At 48.6% G+C, this 21119-nt stretch overlaps 1 protein-coding gene across 1 annotated transcript in view; it reads right to left on the reverse strand.

The window, feature by feature from the left end:
- Window positions 1–4051: 4051 nt before the first annotated feature.
- Window positions 4052–21119, reverse strand: part of COL4A1 (collagen type IV alpha 1 chain) — a 149302-nt gene continuing 132234 nt past the window's right edge. Inside the window, exons 42-52 of the mRNA XM_060129547.1 lie at window positions 20587–20772; window positions 19845–19978; window positions 18721–18793; window positions 17882–17953; window positions 16709–16837; window positions 15622–15720; window positions 14526–14738; window positions 13447–13624; window positions 9496–9610; window positions 7263–7435; window positions 4052–5452 (exon numbers count right to left, since the gene is read on the reverse strand). Of these exons, the coding sequence (XP_059985530.1) occupies window positions 5371–5452; window positions 7263–7435; window positions 9496–9610; window positions 13447–13624; window positions 14526–14738; window positions 15622–15720; window positions 16709–16837; window positions 17882–17953; window positions 18721–18793; window positions 19845–19978; window positions 20587–20772 (1454 nt within the window). The 3' untranslated portion in view covers window positions 4052–5370. The remainder of the gene's footprint in view (window positions 5453–7262; window positions 7436–9495; window positions 9611–13446; window positions 13625–14525; window positions 14739–15621; window positions 15721–16708; window positions 16838–17881; window positions 17954–18720; window positions 18794–19844; window positions 19979–20586; window positions 20773–21119) is intronic.

Here is a 21119-nt window from a genome sequence, read left to right on the forward strand (position 1 = left end):
GGAGGGCGGGGGGAGAGCGGTAGTTGAGGGATCCAGGCTGTTTCAGCTGGATGGGATCTGCCCCCGGGGGTGGGCAGCTGTCTTCAGCATCTGTGACCCTGGCCGCCTCTCTTTTCTTCAGTTTGGGCCTCCAGTTCCTAGTGAGGGCAGGGGAAGACTCCCACCCACTGAGCTTCCCGCAAAGGCTCAGGAAGGCTCTGGGGAGGCGCCCTCTGCCAGACTTCTCCTGGAAGCGATGCTTCTCTTCCTCACATCCCCAACTTCATTAAGGATTCCAGGAACCCTTGCCCGTTGCAGCGGGAGCCAGGCCCCATCATCCCTGTGCTGGCCAGGAGCAGAGAGACGGCCCTCGACCATGGAGGGGTGAAAGACAGGCAACGTGGACAGGATTTCTTTAAGGACCAAGGACGGCTTCTTAAGAGGAAACCACCCAACAACAGTGCAATCAACATCCAATCGTAATTCTTTGAACATGTGCGTTCTCGGTATATTTTTACCGTAACAATTCGTATTCACAGACGCTGGTGAAAGAGATCATTTTGTATATTTAGAATTATTCTCCATTCACTTTTCTCCGCACTCAAATTTTTAAAAAAGCATGAGCCTGGCCATGGATTCTAATTAGTACCTGGTGATTTGTTCCAGGGTAACCTCGTGAAACACTGAGTGAAAAGGGAGGGGGCTCCTGGAAATTTTAGCCCAGCACCCCGTGAGGTGGGGCACTGCAGTGAGAGGCAGGGTGCCCTCTGCCGTTTGTCCTGGGAATTTCTGCTCAGTTGCAAGAGGTCTGGCTGATAAATATACACTGTCACCCTGAATCGGCTAGCAAAGCCAGTTTCCAAAAATTCTGCAGAATTCTCTCATTTGTATCAGAGAAATAAATATCCCCAGGGCAGAGTGTGCAAAGCTTGTCCAAGCAGCGATTCAAGTAAATTGCGGTGGGAAATGGTTCTGCCCAAAGGAAGCGGGGGCCATCCACAGGGAAAGGATGATAAACTACGGAGCTGAGTTTCAGAAGTCACCTGCTCCGCTTAAAGCTGCAAGTCTAAAACAGGCACTTCCTGATCGTGGCCGAATGACTCAGTTTCACCATGACTCAGCCCAGCTCCCGGTTGCCCAGGGGGTGGAGAGGGAACAGCAGATGCTGTGCAGTCGGGATGCAGAGCCCCCAGAACGGGCACAGCTATTTCTGGAGGGTAAATGGGGACGGGGGAGCTCATGCAGGCACTTTGCTCAGGAAGTACAAGTGGGGCGTTAATGAGAGGAAACACTCCCCACTCAGAGGCTGGGGATGGTTCAGAGCCTCCAGAACCAACCTCTCTAGGCACCGCCACGCGAGGGGAGAGGCGCCCTCCTGCAGGTGATGCAGGGGAGACGCAGGCTGCCAGCAAACCCAGGAGAGCCCTGCGTTGGGGTGACCCGTCCCCCTGCGCACAGGAGCTGGTCCCCTGCAGGGAAGCAGGTCTCTCCAGCGTTCACCAGCTGCTAAAGCAAACTTATCTCCAGACTGCGCTAGGAAATTGTTTCCCTGTCCCAGGGCTGAATTTTCAACGTGGGGAACAAACGTTAAGCTTTAAACAAATCAGTTACAAACAAACGTGAGATGCCCTGAGTACCAGGGAAACGGTGACCTTGAGATGGGTGGCCCAGAGGCTGCGGGTCGGTGTGGGGAGCTCGAGTGGCTGCCCCTCTCCATCCCACCTCACCAGGGCCGGCGTAGAGGCGTAAAGGCAGCCCAGCGGAAAAGGTCCTGGGGTCAGCATCACTCCGCGACCTGCTCTGGGAAGGGCCGGCTGGGAGGAGGGCGACCTGGTGGGTAATGCCGAGGCTGTAAATGGAACTAAGGCTGTTTCTGTATCATTTCAAAGCGGGGAGAAGCCTTCGCTAGTGGCAGGAGGAGAAAGCTCTTTCAAGCAGCATCGTGAACAGTGGGGCATAGACAGGAAAATTCATTTTCAGAAAAAATAGGCTGGTGAAATATTTCTCTCCATGTCTTAAAGGGAACAGTCTCACGTCTCTGGTGCGATCAGGGTGTGGTTTGGAAGTGGGAGAAGAGCAGACTTGAAATCCTGAAGATCACTGCAAACTCGGTCTCCTTCAAAGCCCTAATTATTACGTATTTCCTGTGTATACATCTTACCTTGTAAGGAGACGTGGGTTTCACTACGTCTCCTCCAGAGGGGTCAGAAGAGCGCCTGGAGAAGCAAGGGCATGCCGAATAAATGCTTGATTGTGACCTTCTCAGTGTGCGTCATTTCCTTCTATCAAACCCACAGGGAGACTGAGGGGAATCAGACAAATATAACTCAGATGATGCAAAGGGTAGGGAGCCTCTTATGACACGACTCGTAAGCATCTTAAATTTGGAAAGTTGAAGAGGACGAGAGCTCTGGAGTATGATTTTAACAAAATCCCATGTACTCAAAAGTGACCCTGGGGGACACCTTTTAATACTGCAGAGCAATCATCTCAGATCTAATCAAACTAAATGCTTTTTTTTTTTTTTTGCATTATACAAATTAAGTTTAGGGTAACTTCTCATGCAAGTCAAAAGGAGGCCGAACACAGATGTATCCTCAGAATGACTGAGAGGAAGGTGTGACAGGAAGATGAGAGATGGGAAAGGACCCCCCTGCACCCTTCTGAGGAGGGTCTGCGTGCTGACGCCGCCCGCGGCCCGGATGGACGAGTGATTCCCGGGCCCGCAGCTCCTTGTGCACGTTTCTCACTTAATCTCTCTCTTAATCGTCTTCAAGGCAACTCTCATGACCCCCACTTGTAACCCAACCATCAACCCCACCCCTGCCTATCGTAAAACTATAGTTTTCAAATCTATAACCTCATTTGATTCAAGTGACAGGTTTCTTCCGCAATAATTTTTTTAACAGAAAATTTCTTAAGGGCTTGATATTCATTTTCATTTATCCTGTACCTCACCTGGTATCTGGAAAATGGGAAGCACACAGTATATGAATGACGAAGAGGTGGATGGATGGATGAATGGATGGGTGGATGGATGGAAGGATAGATGGATGGAAAGACGAATGGATGGGTGGATAGATGGATGGAAGGATGGATGGATGGATGGATGGATGGGTGGATAGATGGAAGGATGGAAGGATGGATGGATGGATGGATGGAAAGATGAATGGATGGAAGGATGGATGGATGAATGGATGGGTGGATGGATAGATGGAAGGATAGTTGGATGGATGAATGGATGGGTGGATGGAAGGATGGGTGGATGAATGGATGGCTGGATAGATGGATGGAAGGATGGATGGATGGATGGATGGATGGAAAGATGAATGGATGGAAGGATGGATGGATGAATGGATGGGTGGATGGATAGATGGAAGGATAGATGGATGGATGGATGGATGAATGGATGGGTGGATGGATGGATGGAAGGATGGATGAAAGGATAGATGGATGGAAAGATGAATGGATGGAAGGATGGATGGATGGATGGGTGGATGGATGGATGGAAGGATGGATAGATGGAAGGATAGATGGATGGATGGATGGATGGATGAATGGATGGGTGGATGGATGGATGGAAGGATGGATGAAAGGATAGATGGATGGAAAGGTGAATGGATGGAAGGATGGATGGATGGATGGGTGGGTGGATGGATGGATGGAAGGATGGATAGATGGATGGGTGGATAGATGGATGGAAGGACGGATAGATGGATGGATGGATGGATAGATGGATGGAAGGACGGATAGATGGATGGATGGATGGATGGAAGGATGGATGGATGGATGGAAAGATGGATGGATGGATGGATGGACGGATGGATGGATGAGGCCTGCCTGGATGGACAGATGGGAGGGAAGGGGGGGAGGGATGAAGGAGAAGACCATATATTTTTTCTTTGTAGTAAATTTCTGTAAATTACACCCAGTCTGAGACTCTCATCTGGAAGAACTACAAAATAAATATGATCTAAATTTGCAAAGCTTACAAATTTATTAGTGGCTTGTGCAGTAACTTTTCCTTTGATGTTTCTGTGGCAAAACTAGCAACAAATTAATAAAAGCTTAATTTTTATACAAATAGTTTTATTACAAATTTGAATTTTTAAGAAATACACATTTAAAGAAATTACACAAAAGGCCTTAGTAGTCTTAAAAACGTTTTGGAGACTTTTAGTAAAATGTCGTTTCAGGCATAGTGGTCCAATTCTGCTCTCCTGCAATGCATCCGCTCCCCTGCTGAAGTCTGAACATAACTCACGAAAAACCAAGGAAGCCGCCTGAATGTGCTTACAGGTAAAAATACTGATATTCTGATTCGACAGAGTTATTTCTCACACCAGGCTGCAGAATGAGGAATAGTCATAAAATGAAGGCCTTTTAAGTTTGTTGCTTTTGAAGTCAAGTCATTCAGTTTGTGATTAGTGTTTAAAACCCTGAAGATATTTCATACAGAATAAAAACAAGAAGCTCAAAGTACATGTTTTCCTGTAATAGACACCACATCCGTGAAGCCGGGTTTGGTTTTGGCAACACACAATTTTTGGTTTGGAGGTGAACAATGAAAACTGGTGTTTCACATTCAATACCCTAGTGTTTAAAAATCTCTGTTAAAGGACAACACAGGCTTTTAAAGGAAGAAACTATGTAAGCTTTATTTTAACAGTGGAAATGAAACTACAACTTGACCTGCCTAATTGCTGACATCTATATAAATTACTAAAATATATATATATTTCATTTCTGCCTACTTTGGGGACCATCTTTATTCCACAGGAAATCCGGGACTTTTGCAGAAGCAGCTGCAGAGTACCAAACAGAGCAGAAAGACCGAAATTTCTCTTTGGTGGGGCGGTCGGAGGACAGGGCTACTAGGCCCCCATCCTTCCCTTTGGAGGTTCCAACCACCGGCTTAACACGACTATTATTTGTACAGACTGAGGGACCTGAATTCTGAAACAGTGAGACAGTGATATCAACAGACGTTTCACCTGGGGTGTGAAATGGATCTGTTATAATACAAAAATGCAAACGGGCTTCGCCCAGGTTGGAAGGTCCCACAGCCCTCCTAGCACCCTTTGGTTTTTCTGATGGGTCTCACTTCACACATCAGTGCACTGGACTGTAGAACAGACACATTTTTTATTTCATCAGGAGTGCCACTTGGGACTTCACTACGGGCAGCTTATCGTGGTCTTGGATTCTCCTTCAGCAAGTAGAGGCCAACGAAGCAGGGTGTGTTAGTTATGCAGATTCCTATCAGGCACCTTACAGTTTTCATACTGGACAGTGAGGTACACAGGATATATTTCTAGAGTTCGTTGCTGTTAGAAGGAGGGAAGAGGGCGGAGTAGCACCATGTTGTGAAGTAGCTGAGGGCTGGCTTCGTTATGTTCTCCGCATGCACACTTGACAGCGACTGACATGCGTGCGCAGCTCTCCAGCCTTCAAGGTGGACGGCGTGGGCTTCCTGAAAGGCAGCACAGAAGTCAGTGTCACCGCGTGGCTCAGGCCAGCTCCTCGGCCCTCCCTCCCATCAGAGATCCCCGAGGAACCAGCCTTCACCCTCCTCTGAGCGGGTACCGCGCTGGGGGCGTCCCACGGCCTCGGTAACACCTACGAGTTATCAACTGCATCCACCCTCGGGCCAAGGGTAAAGGCGAGGGAGGGCACAGCCAGAGTCACCCACGTCTGTCTGACCCCAAAGTCTCAGCCACTCCCCACCACAGACCCTGCCTCTTCAAACTATAGGTTAACCTTTGGTTTTCTCTTCTCAACTCGGTTATAAACACCCCCAGACTAGGAAGATGTTCTTCTCTGAGACACTTCACACACATCCTAAGTGCTCATTAAATCATTGCTGAATGACAGAATGAGCAACAGATCTGGAATAATCAACCAGACCTCAAAATACATTCATAACTTTTGGAAGTTGTTCACGCAGGTGGTCGGATTAGAGGCCAAAGACAGGGGAAGACATTTAGTGTTCCAAATGCTTCCTTTATCCTAGGAATTCTGTTCTTTGACTATTGGAGAAGTGAAGTCTGAACTAAAATGAGTACTAATCAAATCTCATTCAAATTAAAGTAGCCATGTAATAAGAGTACCTTGTCCTAAAATTGAGGTGGCTTACGTTAGCAACTTCGGTGAAAATCCTAGTGCCCCCAAGTTATTTAAATTAATGGGCTCTTACCTAGTTTTGTTTAAGAAGGCATTTCAGTTAATTGTACCAGGATGCTGGTTCAGAAAAAAAAGCAAAAAAAACAAAAAGCCCATTGTTACCTGTTAACCCTATAATGGGCAGCCCCGGGGGCTGGCGCTCATTTCGGTAGCTAATGGTCAAATTCTATCTGGAGAGTTGACGTCAAGTTCCCAGTTGCCTAGAAAGTCTCGTGTGAGCTACTAGAAAGGCACCCGGTAGTTTTTTGAGGCTAGAAATTTACGAGTAGTGAGCGTGTTGCTTCACCTTTATGATCTAAACTAGAAAGAGACAGGGTCATAGCAGAGGTCCACAGAATTCTCTCCAAAAAGGCTTATCTCCAGGGCCGAGAAGCACTTATTTGGGGGACTGAACAGTAAGTAATTGTTCAGCCCCATCGGCGCCCGGCGTCCGCTCCAGCAGGGCTGCAGCTGGTACTAAGTACCGGACAGAGGCCTCATTATGTGTTCCCATCCAGTACAGACTGGGCCCCGCTCCAAACTAACTTCAAGGTCAACGGCCACTTGGGACCGTTGTTTTAAAGGTGAAATTTTGGTAATGGAAACGAAAGAAGAGGTTCTCCGTATCCATTTCGGTGGCATTTGTGCCGAAATTAATTTTCAAGCGCAGGCCTGAGAAACGGTCACTGATAGCTCGCAGTATGTACATCCAATTCGGCATCATAAACACCATGAAAACCAAGGCTATTCACTGTCTCTCTCCCTGCTGGTTAAAGGTGCAATGCTTTAAAATGCTCTGTTTGCAGATGTTAGTTGTCTTAATGACGTTGCCGTGGATTCATCTTGAAACACTGAAAACTGAACTTTTTTCTTTCAGGCTCTTTAGCAATGGACGAAGGAAGCCTGTCACCTAAGCTCTGCTTTGAACATGGTCTTCATTATCCGCCCACGTAGAACAGAACCAAATATCTGTTCCTATCCTATCCTATCCGTGGAAGGAGCCTTCCTAAGGATTGCTGTAGAACCGTCTTTGGGACTTGGCACCGGAGCACATGTATGGACCATGGATGACTGAAAATAAAAGCCACCGGGGGGGGGGAGGGGGCGGGGGGGCACTTTACTTGAACATCTGGCCTCTTTCTATCGTGGCAAGCCAAAAGCTGTAAGCGTTTGCATAGTAATTGCAAGTCCCGCGGCCGTGGCACTCGATGAAGGGGGCGCTTCTGAACTCTTCCAGACAGGACCCAGGGGAGGCCAGGGCTTGGCCAGAACCTTCCGCTCCGGCGCTGGTGTGCTGCGGAGAAACAGGAGCCGTGAGCCAGAGGTGCCCGCCCACCCCAACGGGCTTCCCGGGCCCCAGGGAGAGCCGGGATGCTCCCTCCCGGAAAGCCGCCCTCTCTGTCTCCCGAGGCCACCGGGGAACACACTGGCAGCCACACCGCCCCATGGCCTCACGCCGGGCACACCCAGTGCCAGGAATCAGCCGACCGCTCCTCCCGGGGCGGGGGTGGGCGGGAGGTGACTGGTCCAGCTTCACCAGCATTTCAACAAACGCTGTCCTCACTGTTTTCTTCTTGGAACACTGAAACCTCTTCTAACTTGGGGCGTGAGATGACAGCCAAAATGTGTGGAGGATGCTGGGACCAACTGATGTGACATCAGACTTTCTCAACGAAATTATACGGGGTCATCAAAATCCTCTGTTTGCTACATTAGGTAGCAAAATCCTTCACTTGCTACATCCTTTATCCATTTTCTTTTCTTTAAGAAGAGAAAACTTAAACAAGAGAAAGAGGGAAAAGAAAGCTACTGTGGTAACTGTTCAGTTGGGTTCAAGTAGGCTCACCTGTCCTCAGAAACCAAGACGTAAAATGAATGACGTACAAATGGAAGATAGGGCAAGACCTCTACAGGACGGCTATTACGGACATAAGAAAAGTGAACTCTGGAATTTCAGTGCCATAAGGGACCTCTGAGGACAAGGCGAACGCCCTTGGTTCCCAGATGAGGACCCCAGGATCCCAGAACATTCCAGATCACACTTCCCAGGCAAAGCTGAGATGGGAACAGGCCTCTGGAGGCTGCCAGGTCTGAGCCCCTCCGCTTCACCAAAAAGCCCCCAGGCTCAGCAGGGATGGGATGCCTGTTCTCCAGAACCTCGTCATTTTGATTTGCTCTTGGTTTTGAGACATTAGGGGCAATCGTTGTTCAGATCCTTGTATGACACCAGGACAAGGGACGGGGAAGTGACAGAGTGCTTTCCTCCATTCTTTACTCCTTGGATCAAGGGCCTCTTCTGTCAAACTGAGACTCCATCTGGTATTTCTTATGATAATGGAGTCGAAAGTCCAATCTGTCTTTGAGTCAAAGCTGTACGCTTACATCATTGCGAGCATCTTGATTTCTCTACACCATAGTTCTAACCTTTCTGGCTTTCTTGATAAAGGAGTCGCCAGGCAGTATTTAGAATGATCGAAACGACTTGCTAAATTGTGTTGTTGCAATTTTCTGGGCCTGTTGAAGAGTCTAAATGCGGGATCTTCAACCCAGGAAATCCCAGCATCCGACTGGTGAGAATCCAACACACAAGCATGTGAAGAACTGCTTTTCTGGAAACTTCTACACTTGGAATAACTTACAGCAGGAAAAAACAGTTAAGAGGCCACTTTCCCTGTCAATCAAATAGCAAGGCTAATGTTGATTTGGGGGTCACAGGTACGTAGACCTGGCCACACCTGGGCGTGTGCAGAGGGGGCTGGGCTTACGGTGGTGACGTGGGACATGTTTGTGGGGTCGTCTACCGGGACTGATTCAGGTGTAGCCTGATCGTCCAAGCTCAGAGCTTCTATGTTTTCAATCAGTACTTTAAACTGAGGCGATGAAATAAGAAACGACAACGGGATCTCAAAAGGGTGCTGTGTTTCCCGTTCTAATTGGCTTTTGGGAGAAAGGGAGCATCGGGGGGTCTGGCATCCGGGGCAGCTGGGCGGTAGGAGAGCAGACTCACGCGGGAGGGGTGTGGACCCTCGGGCCCCTGACACCGGCCGGTGCCCCTGCTCTCTTCCCGACTCTAGCTTCTGCTTTGGGGCTTGCAAGCGTTTCGGTAAATGTGTGCCCACCACGGGCGCGCCCTCCCCTTCCCCCCGGGAGGCGCTGACTCGGAATCTCATCGGGTCACCCAGCTACCTAGGCCCAGAACAGCCACTCCGTGGAAGAGGAGGGCTCTGAGCCTCCCAGGCGAGCAGGCCAGGCTCCTGGGGGCGCTCTGCAGGGGGCCCCAGGAGCGAGGGAAAAGAGGTGGGGTGATTGCGGGCAGCTCTTTGGGGGAAACACGGAGTTTCCCCAAACACTCACCATCACAAAGGAGTAGCCAATCCAGAGCGAGGACCAGCCGCTGGGGCACTGCGGGATCTGGATCGTCTGGCTGTGCACAGCCATGACCATGGCCGGAGCCTCACACACAGCACACCTGGAAGGCACGGAGCGGAGACGCTCAGCACAGCCGAGCGGGGCCTCCACCGGCTCGCCCCTCTTCCCCGTGATCCGCGCTCCATCTCGCCACTCCATCTTTCTGACCCAGTGATGTGTTTTACCAAACAGATCAGGTGTCCCCTGCTTGGACTCTGAGGCTCAGGGTCTTCTCACTGGTTTGATAAGCCTGCCTCAGTATTAAAACATTAAGCTCAAAACCAGACCCAACCCTTGTCATTTAGCCATCTACTCTGTAGCAGGAAGGAAACTGGAAGGCCAGGTTGTAATAGGGACCGTCTCCTGAGGCGCTGGGGCTGCAGGAGACTTTTGTGTTCTCCTTTGTGTATTTCGGTGTCTTCCAGTGTTTCAGCAATGAGTGTGGATTTCAGCAAACACGAAGAATGCTCCAGAAAAAGGAGATGGTGCCATCCAAGGGCTACCGCTTGCGGAATACGGCGACTTGTTTTAAGCCCTGAATCATCTTCCATGTGAGAAGAACATTTAGTGAATTATAGTAACTAAGACAGATAACAAACCCAGGGCTGGCTGTCCATGTGAGCCTCTTCCGGAGACTCTCTCCAGACCTGGAACCAACAGACCAGTGAGAGGGCTCTGCCCCAGGCCAGACTGGACGTTCCCCAAGCCAGGCTGGCTCGTGCGCAGCCGCTGGGACTGCACCCGAGGATAAATGACAGCAACACACAATGTTCTGACTCAGACCTGCTCTACTAAGCGACCCTTTGATGGTGGGATAACGTTTTGTTGAAAAAAAAAAAATTTAAACATCAACAGTAAAATAATTATATTCAAGTCACAAACTGAACCGAGTGCTAACAGTGCTGATAAATGACTATAAATGGTGTTAATAATTACACCTAGTTACGCTGGAACATTTGCATGAAAATGGATTCGGAGTGTGAAGGGGGCCGAAATGAGTCATTCGGTTTCCCGTGTGCGCGCGCGCGCGCGTGTGTGTGTGCGCGCGCGCGCTATTTTCTATTTTATTCACACAAATGCAGATGAATTAAGGGGCTCAGCTAAACAACAGTGACTGAAATTGGCCTTCTACATCTGCCGCCATCTGCCTGCCAGACACAGGAGCAGACATACAGCACAGAGGAGAGTGCTTCATGTCAGGCTCTCTCTGGGCTGGCGGATTCCAGCCGCTGCAGAGACGTGGTCTGGACCCCGTCCGATGGGTGCTAGGGGACAGAAAATCACAGATCTAATGAGCCAGGAGGTCCCTTAAAACCCATACACTCTCATTCCCCATATTATCTATGAGAATATGAGACCACAGTTAGTTGTGTCAAAAGGCAGAATTAGAACACAGTTCCTACTCTCATACCAGTGGTCTTCAATCTAGAACAATTAAACAGTCCGTAGTTTTTGATGATTCATGTCTGCAGAGAGTCGGAAAGTGCTTAGAAAATTTTGTCAGGATGACAGCAGAAAAGTTGGTACTTTTTCTGCTTAAGAGGAAGGATTTTGTTATTAACTCTTTCTAAAATTAAGCCTTAGGACGTCCCCAAAAGGGAGACCTCAGAAGGAACCTGTGAGTCCTGAGAAGTCGTCAGAAATCACTAAGTTAAAGTAACCGTGGGACCTGGGCGCTCAGAGACCCAGAGGAATGGGCAGCATTATTACAAAAGGGGATGTGAGGTGTGTGTGCTTTCGGAGCAGTGACTTAAAGGATGTGACTTCTGAGGTCACATCAGACACCGTGCATCTGTGGGTTAACAGGGAGACGTGAAAACCCTGAAATGGGCAGCGCTGGGGCGTTTAAACAACTCATGGTAACGGGTCCACAGAGAAAAGCAAGTCTCAGACTTGAGGCTTCTCCTGGACCTGTCTCTGGAATGTCCTAAACACATCCCAGAGCCCTGTGTCCCAACCAAATCAAGGTCAATGTCAATTTTATCAAGATGGTAAATAGGAGACAAAAACGAATAATCATTTTCTACCTGTTGTCCAAGGAAAGCTAAACAGAAACACAAAGGTGATTAGTGGTTAGTTCCTGTTCTTGTGCACCCAGCATGGTTCTGAGTGAGAAAAGGCAGCACAGCTCAGCCCCCAGGGACCCCGACACATGGGAAGGACATCTGCGTTTTGAGAGGTGCCTCTCTGGAAGTTACCAGTGACTCTTCCCATTTTAAGACCCATGAGATAAGTTTTCTTACAGCTCAAAAGAAAAATCTTAGAAAGCTGTCAGGAGATATTTTGAGGTAAAGCCATCAAAAACCTGATTTTTCGGGCTTCCCTGGTGGCGCAGTGGTTGAGAGTCCGCCTGCCGATGCAGGGGACACGGGTTCGTGCCCCGGTCCGGGAAGATCCCACATGCCGCGGAGCGGCTGGGCCCGTGAGCCATGGCCGCTGAGCCTGCGCGTCCGGAGCCTGTGCTCCGCAACGGGAGGGGCCACAGCAGTGAGAGGCCCGTGTACCGCAAAAAAAAGAACCCTGATTTTTCCAATAGGCATCTCCCAGCCTTTCTGGTCCAGGTCTACGCGGTACATTGTTTTAACAAGACTGTTCTGTGAGGACCAGCCTTCCACACTCTGCAGCTACGGACCCCATAAGTGACCAGTCCACCCCGAAGTAGGTGGTGACCATCCAGTGACAGGTGGTCACCACGCGGGGTGCTGGGCTGCCCCAAGCACCCACCCCGTCCCCCCTCCCCTCTGACCCCAGACGCCTCTGAGCCCACGTCACTAGTCTTTCTTCCTATTCAAAAGCTGCTATTTCTCTAAAGGAAACATAGAAAAGCTTCCATTCCTCCTCACTCTCACTTTCCTAAGGAAAACTTGTCCCGCCTTGTCATTCTTTTCACCCTTTGCTATCTTCACGTGTAAAAGTGAAATTAGAGACTAGCTTCTCAGTCAAACAAGTTCACACCTTTGCCACTGTTCTGTTGCTTCTGAGTACAGTTAAGCAAGCAACTTTCAATTAGAAGGAAAGAGGCAAAAGTAGGAAAATCGTGTACTTTGCGGTCACAATCATTTCCATTTCCCATTTTATTTCCTACCAGGAAGACTCTGGGGGACCTGAAAACATACCCCAGACATTAATTAGTGTGGAAAGCACTTAATTTGGGAAGTCGCTCAAACACATGCAATCTCAGTGGGTACCATATCACCTCAAGAGTGCAAAGACTGGTGGGGTGGAAGAGAATGAGAAGAATCTTAGGATGTACACGTTAGTGTGCACGATACATCAGTACCATCTTTCATTTCTAAAGCACAGACATACAGTATGTCCGTGGTGTCATCATTTCCTGGGGACCGCGTTACACCCCCAGTTAAGTGCCACTGAACTGTACACTTAAAAGTGGTTAACACAGTACATTTTATGCTATGTGTTATGTTACTTTATGTTATTGTTTTACTACAATTAAAAAATAAAAACTTTTAAAAAATTTCTTGGAGGCGATTCCAAAAAATATATCTTAAAAGACTCCTTAGGGAGATAATTATTTAAGAAAGAAAAACGCTGCAAAGCTGTTCTAAAGTTTGCCGGGGACTCCAGCGACACGGCTGGTTCATGGCAGGGAAGGCAGCCACCCAGTGAGTCACACGAGATAACACGCCTTGTTCCAAAGCCGGGCCTTATCTCACCAAGGGTTTGCACTAAAATTTTTTAAGAAGATAAGCGACTTTTATGTCCAATTATTTGTATGGCTGATTTCTGTTACAAAACTCAGGTATCACAATTAGTAAATGGAATGGCAATAGATCAAATGTTTGGGGGCAAATGGAAAAACACAAAAATAACCTCTGCCCTGGCTGTGAGCTGCTTTCCTTCGTCAGTTGTATGTGTGCTCCGATGGGCTGCACTCACCTGCTGATGAAGGGCCTGATACCCTCCCCGGTGATGGGCGCCATGGACATGGGCATAGGCTCCGGGGTGGACAGCCAGTACGAGTAATCATTTCGGGAGGCGAAGTTGCAGACGTTGTTGATGTTACAGAAGAGGAAGGGCATCGTGCTGAACTTGCGCAGACAGCTGCCCGCCGTGCCTGGGGACGCAGGGAGAAGACATTGCTCATCATTCCCGGTCTGCCTCGACACAGAATGCAAGTGAGCTAGCTAATAAAGACATCTATCCCACCCATCCGCTAAGGTGGAAATAAAACTGTTTGCCAGTTACAGAAAGAAGGAAATAAATGTACCAAACAGACTAGTACGATTGGAAATGAGCATTAAATTCAATGGGAAGTGATCCAGGCCAAAGGGAAACCATCGAGAATCAGCAGGATGAACAGAAACAAAACCATTCATCAGTAGAGAGAGACCTTTTCCTGCAACTGAATTCTAGAAGGAACTTAATGTGCAGTTCCTTGTACCACAGCTAGTAACTCACTGGACCGCGTCTTTCATGAAATGCAGAGCTGTCTTTATATATGTTTGCAACCTCAGGGAAAGTGAGAGGTGTATAACATTAAAACATAATTTGGTGGAGCAGATCCGGAGAGAACTAAGAGAATGACGACAAACACACAACCCTCTATTGATCTAAACTAATAGAAGGACAGAGGAATTTTGGACAGGATAACGTGGACATTTTTAAAACAGCAACAGTAAAGCTGCTCTATTTTATGACTATGAATGCAAACTGTTAAGTGTGTACTCCAGATACCTGGATCCTACTTGATAATTGGAGGAAGACGTCAAAAGTTTTATTAATTTAAAATTTTCAAAGAGTCACAGCCTTTATGTCCGCCTGGCTTCCCATTAGTAATATGGTGGCTGTCGGTAAGGATGGCCCACTTGGTAAGGATGGAGGGAAACAGGACTCTTTTCCTTGACTAGGTCTCGGTGACACTCCGAAACGCAGGACCAGAGCGGGAACGCAGCCCAGCACCACCCAGCGCTGGACACGCGACGTGGAATGAACACACCCATCTGCAGATGCCTCACCCAAGTCCTGGCCGTGCGCCCGCTCATTGCCTTGTACGTAGAGCAGAGAGTACCCATGGTAGAGGATTTTGGTCCCAGGAGGACACTGGGGGTCATCTATTGTCTGACTGTGCCTGGTCACGAGGAAGCCGTGATCAACAGATGGGGTGCCCGGGGGACCCATGGATCCTGGCAACCCATCAGGGCCGGGTGGACCCGGGAAGCCTCTTGGACCTGAAAGACAGCAGAGAAATACGCTTCCTCAGTTACAAACAGGCGAGACTCAGTACAACCAGCACCTCCCTCGTGCCACCTCAGCTTCTCCCCTCTGCATCCCACCTGGAGATGTTTTATACGCATGGTGCTCGGTGCAAAGCAGAAGCTCATAAACTCAGTCCAATGAATAAATATGTGAAAATATAAATCTATGAATAAAGGAAGTAAATGACGACTCCACGCACGTATTCATGCAGCATTTGGGAGCTCCTCTGAGGGAGGATTATTATAGGATGATTAAAACAACCGTCTTTTAAGGTAGCTTCCCAGCCTTAGTGGCCCAAAGCCAGCATATGGAATCAAGGGTGGAAGGAAGCTCCCGTGCAGGGTGTCCTCCTGTCCCCTGGGCGACCACGCTGCCTGCAGGCTGTTCACAGGCCTCCTGCTGGCTGGGCGCTCTGTCTACTTAGTTGCACCCTCAGCCTTTGGCATCCCAGACGCGATGGGACCTCTGAGGTCCTGCTTCTTGGGAAGCAGATCAACTTTAGGCCACGCCAGTCAGTGGCCTCCTGGCACCATCATCTGCTCCCCTTGCCCTTTGCTGAAACGGAGTGTCTGAGCTGCAGGCTCTTAGAAAACCAGATAGGGCCGTCCCTACTGGCCTTCTTTCAATAACGTCTGGGAGGCACTGAGCTCTGATCAACATGTCTCCCTACACAGAAAAGAATGATGGCAACCCTTAGCTCCTCTGTAAGATCCTGTTTCTCCTAAGAAACAAACTTCTATGCAAATCTTTCCAGAAACACTTCCTTTTGCAGGTTTCCACGTGCCTGGGCCTAAGGCTTCTAACCCGAAGATGCAGATCGAGGGCAGTGAGGTTGGGACAGCACAGCAAACCTACCAGGAGGTCCAAAGGGTCCTGCCTCTCCTTTCTGGCCAGGGGCCCCATCAAACCCGGGAATACCTGGTGGCCCAGGTAAGCCCACAGATCCTGTCACACCTAAAGAGAGGAGAAAGAATTCATGATCCGGTTGTGGAGAGCAATAAATAGGCCGCATCTGCTTCTTCCCTTTTGAAATGTCTTCTTCGGCCCCTGAGAGGGACGCACAGGGCCTCGGACTACAGGTGGGAAAGCCTTCCCAGAAAGCCAGAAGGTTAACACACATTCTGCAGACTGACACCCACACGGGGTGCCTCATCTCGGAATTCGGGGTTCTCCCCGGCTTCTTCCTGTTGTTCTTCTTATTATTTGGCACACAGTTTGGGGAAAGGCAGTCACATGGGGGTAGGGAGAGATCTGATGCATTTGTATTTTCTCAGGTGTTTCCCCCCTCTCGGCCACGTTCTGGTGTCTCAGATAATGTTTAGGCACCGGGTTTACTGACGTGGGTAGTTTTTTTGTTTTCATGTTTGTGGTTTATTCCTAGGTGGTTAAAACAAATTTTCATGGATGCTACCTTTCTACTCTAAACGTTCTCATTCTTTATCTTCCGTCTCCACTCCTCAGCAATAGCTTTGGAAGTAAGGAGTGTTTAGCCCCAATAATCAGAAAGATTCTAGCTTAAGGTGTCCGGGAACCACAGGGATTTGCACAGATCTTGGCCACTTGGGTAGAGCTTTTGGGCCGCTGTGGAGAACACCCATCCCTACAATTCTGGATTGCTGCTTCCTGCAGTCCCCTATCTCCTGGCCGGGAGAGATGCTTTTCCCATTCCTTTGCCCATGTTTTTCTAAGTGAACATAGACGTATTGAGTTGTGTGCTGCCCTAGCTTTTCTTGGATTTCTTTTTCTGACCTTGTTAGGCCTCTTCAGAAACTTCACGTGGTTTTGACATACACTGAAGGAAGGTAAGAAAGTCATCTTCAAATACGTGCTTACACAGTCACTGCCCAGAGGCTGTTGTGAGACATGCGGGTGAAGAGGAAACGCCGCCCGGGTCAGCTCCCTCCCGCCTCCGCAGCCCTCTGCACAGCGCGGTTATTCCTACCTTGTTGTCCTTTGGGGCCTGGAGGTCCCTGAAGCCCTTTCAGACCTGCGGGGCCCTCAGGACCAGGGAGCCCTGGCTCCCCTTTGATGATGTCGTATGGACCCGGGGGGCCCGGGGGACCAGGAAGACCTGTGGGAATCAGGGCAGCCACTGGTCAATTTCACAGTCCACATTCAGGGCAGAAACAGCTTCTGACATGAAACCCAATCAAACGCAGTGCTTCTCAAAAGGAGAATCACGATCAAAAACACGAGGGACCAGATCCTCACGACGAGACACACGGGCACCTGCGCGTCTCTATTATCTAACCTAGAATCCTGAATCCTCGGGACTGCAACAGACCTCGGGGTCACCGGTGTCAAATGTCCACTCAGATCTGGAGGCCCTGATGGACCCCTGACCCAAGGGGAAGCTCGTCCCCCTCAAGGAACCACCCCTCACATGGGGAGCTCCACCAGGTGAAATTGGGACTTTTTTCTCGTACGTATCCGAGATCTGCCTTACTGCACACCAGAACCACTGGTCTTAATCTTTCAGTGCCGAGTAAATGTAAACCTCCTCCTGCCTGACGGGCCCTGAAGTCCACAGAGCGGCCACGTGAAGCTGGGGGCCTCGGGTCTCCCGCAGCCGCCCTCTCCTCCGCTTCCTCGCTCCTCCCACGTTTCCCCATTTATTTTCTCCCCGAACAATCCACTTCTCAGTGCATTCTGGTTGCTCACTCCCTCTCTTGAAACACGGTCTTGAAAACTAAACGCAGCGCTCGAAATAAGCTCTGACCCGCAGAGACCAGGATGGGATGCAGACTCCCTCAGACCACTTCCTTCTGAGACCAGCTGCGTCTCTGGAGCCGCTCGGCACGTCTGGCTCCCCGTGGAGAAGCCAAGGCAGCCCCTTTCTTAGAAAGAACTCCATGCTGTCCAGCCACAGTTTGTTCAGCCTGCAAGACGGACTTCGTTCCTGATTTTTACGGCTGATTTCCGCCTGCCCTCAGAGCCTGTGAGGTTTTGTCTCTCACCCCTTTCCACTGGGTTTATCTCAGGCACAGACTTAACAAACTTGACTTTCAGGACAAGTCATTGGTAAAAATGTCAACTAGATTAGCCAAATATAGGAACCCTGCCAAGTGGCCAAAGAATTTTCAACTGCTGTTTTCTAATGACCAAATTCTCTTACCTTTAGTTCCAGGGAAACCTTGGTCTCCTTGGTCACCTTTAACTCCCTGAAGGCCAGGGAGGCCTTTCTGCCCTGGAGGAAAGTAAAACACTGTCTTTGCACAGAATTCCAAACAAAAACCGTGTGTGTGTGAATACACACAGCATATACATATATGCACATACATGTACACATATGCTTATGTGTACATATACACGCCTACATACATATACACGTATAATACACGCATACACACACACAGTGAACACATTTCCAATTTATGCACGTGGAAGAAAAGAACATTACTTGTAGTCAGCTATGTCAAACTTTTGATGAAACTCTTCTTTCTAAAACCCAGAGGTCACATTTTTCCAAACATGCCGCAAACCATAAAATGGTCACAACCAGTGGAAGGGCACGTGATTCTATTTTGGTCACGATCTGGTTCACACGTGTCCCCAACTAGACCACAAGATGCCTGCAAGCTGAGAACTTGTTGTATTCACCTTTCATTCATATGTACCTGATGCTGCAGTAAAAAAAAATCAAAGTGCCTGGAAGCTGGTAGGCACCCAATAAATATTTGCTTCAAACATTAAAAAATTAATGAATGGCCCAAGTCCATGACTTCTCACTGAGATGCAAATGATCTACTGATTCTTAGTATGAAAATCAGAATGTCTTTATGCTGCTATGCGTGGGATTCTACACACGGGGCAGCCCCCTAGAAACGGCATTTTAATTTGAAGAGAACAGGATCTTGTACTGCAATGCTAGGTCTATCAACAGGAAAGCACCAGGGGCCGCGGCTCTGGTGGCAGGTAAATGTGTCTTCAAGCGGCATCTCCCTTATGTCTTACCTTGAAACCCTGGAACTCCTGGAGGTCCCATATCACCCTTAGCACCTGTAGCTCCTGGAGAGCCACCGATCCCCTAGACACACAAAGAGAACGTCAGTCGGGAACGGCTCGGGAGACGTAGGTCCCTCAAGCAACGGGTAGTCAGGAAGTTGGGAACAGCCCCTCCATGTTCTGAAGTAGCTCTGTGAACAAATGTTGCCTGTGGTTGCTAAAAGATGTAAAAAGAATGACAAAACCTGTGTGTGTGCCTAAATTAGGGAGCTGGAAGTTGCAGCAACTTGCTTCAGTCACTCTGTCCCTTCTGCTTGTCCGCCTGTGTGGTAAATTCCAGGAGCAGGTGTAAATCTTACAGCCCACTGCCCCCACCCCAGAGCACGATGCCATGAACAGAGTCGAAACTCCCTAAACATTTGTCATGGCAACATCTCAATCTATTAACACCAAAGAATCTTTCTGGATGACTTTACTCCCAACACTCAACCAGAGTGATTTTTCTTTAAAATTAGCTTTGCATCTTTTCTTAAAAGTGCTTTTAAATATGGAAAAAAAACCATAAAAAATACTAAAGAAGGATTATTTTCCTTTATAATACAGTGATATTTTTGTATTTAAAAAATAGTATCTTAATTTCTAGATATTTCAACATAGTTGTTCCTTTCTCAGTATATAAACAGTTGTAATGTTTCTTTGCTTTACCCTATTTTAAAGGTGCCGTAAGCAAAATTACACGCACAAACATATATCTACATATGTGTACATATAATGCACATATTATACATAGAGATAGACAGACACTGAATGGCACTAGGAATAGGGATATATTTCTATGTTACTGAGGCTTTCTTTTTGCATCATTTGTATATAGATTTTTAAAGCCAGGCATTGAACTATAATCTCCAGTAGTATAACGTTTCACTTTTGATGGTTTGTGTAAAACTAGATTGTAAAAAGTTTTGTAATAGTTGCCTACCATGATGCCAGTAAAGATGGCTGATTACTTGCCAGAGAGAAGGGGCTGATTCAGGGAGGATCTGGGAGTGTAACACACATGAATACACACATACACACACAAGTATTATCTTATGATCCTTTTCAAAAACAAGACCTGCCAAGGGACAACTCACCGGCATGCCCTGGAATCCTGGGTCTCCCTTGGGCCCTGGAGCCCCAGGAGTGCCCGGCCAGCCTGGGTTTCCCTTGTCACCTTTCAGCCCATCAAGCCCAGGGAGCCCTGGAGGCCCCATGGGTCCCGGAAGCCCTAATGGGAGACACAGAAGTCCCACGTTTGAGGTCAGAGGGTGGTTTTATGTGTAAGTGTCACTGGGCTGTGGTCATCACCACTGCCACCCAACTGTCCCCAACTGTATACAACAACATCATATTATGCAGCATGGGCCCTGAAGACATCCAGGCAGGTCCTAGAAGGAAGAGTCTCCTCGACAGGCAGTAAACGTCGATATAAACACCACAGTCTCAGAGTCAAGTGCCCTGTGGTCTCTGTGCTCGGGGGTGGCTGTGCTGTAGGGCAGCCACCTGTTCATGGGGGAACAGGTGTGACAGAAGGTCGTGCTGGTTTTAAACAACCAGCCACACATGGCATTTGTGCTCCAGTCCTTTTCAGTAATGGCCTTCTCCCTCTCCCTAATTGCTTGTTCCTTGAAAGAAAGAGCACGAGAAAAGCACTGACCCAATGGAGGCCTAGGCAAAAGGGGCCCAATATCTTAAGCAGTTTCAATGGTAATAAATGTTGCAAACTTCTAAATAAAAAGCTCATTTGAGAATTTAATTATTCCAATTTCTTTGATACTTGTGTATGTTTGTGCCTCTGTTTCAGTCCCAGCTCTGAACCTAGTGATACACCCTTACCTGGCAGGCCAGGTTGGCCCTGTGGGCCCCGGTCTCCTTTGCGCCCCTCCACCGCGTGGCCCGGAGTGCCTGGCAATCCCGGCTGTCCCTGTGGCCCCGGAGGACCCATGAATCCTTGTTCTCCTTTGGATCCAGGAATTCCTGGGCTCCCAGCTAGGCCTGGGAAACCCACGTCGCCCTTTGAACCTAAACAGTAAAGACAGGTTGAGATCACAGTGAAATGCAGGGAAGAAGAGAAATCCAGTGCACCAAAGAGGAGGGAGGGGCTTCCAGAAGGATCCAGGAGGAAACCAGAGCTGGTGCCCTTCTCTCTCCTTTTTATTAAATAACGTGCCAGACACCTGCCACGGCCCACCTGAGGAAGAGAAAGCTTAGGGTACAAAGAAACTGCAACCATTCTTTACACTTTTTAAAGGTGGTGTTCTCTGGCAAAGGCATTTGAATATATGTGTAGATAAGCCTGCAAGGTATGGCATTGCTGAAATTAAGGGCTTGTTCTACCAACAGGTGAATGAATAAACCAACTGTGTTAC

Source organism: Lagenorhynchus albirostris, chromosome 18 (assembly GCF_949774975.1).
Source record: "Lagenorhynchus albirostris chromosome 18, mLagAlb1.1, whole genome shotgun sequence".
Classification (NCBI taxonomy): Eukaryota; Metazoa; Chordata; class Mammalia; order Artiodactyla; family Delphinidae; genus Lagenorhynchus; species Lagenorhynchus albirostris.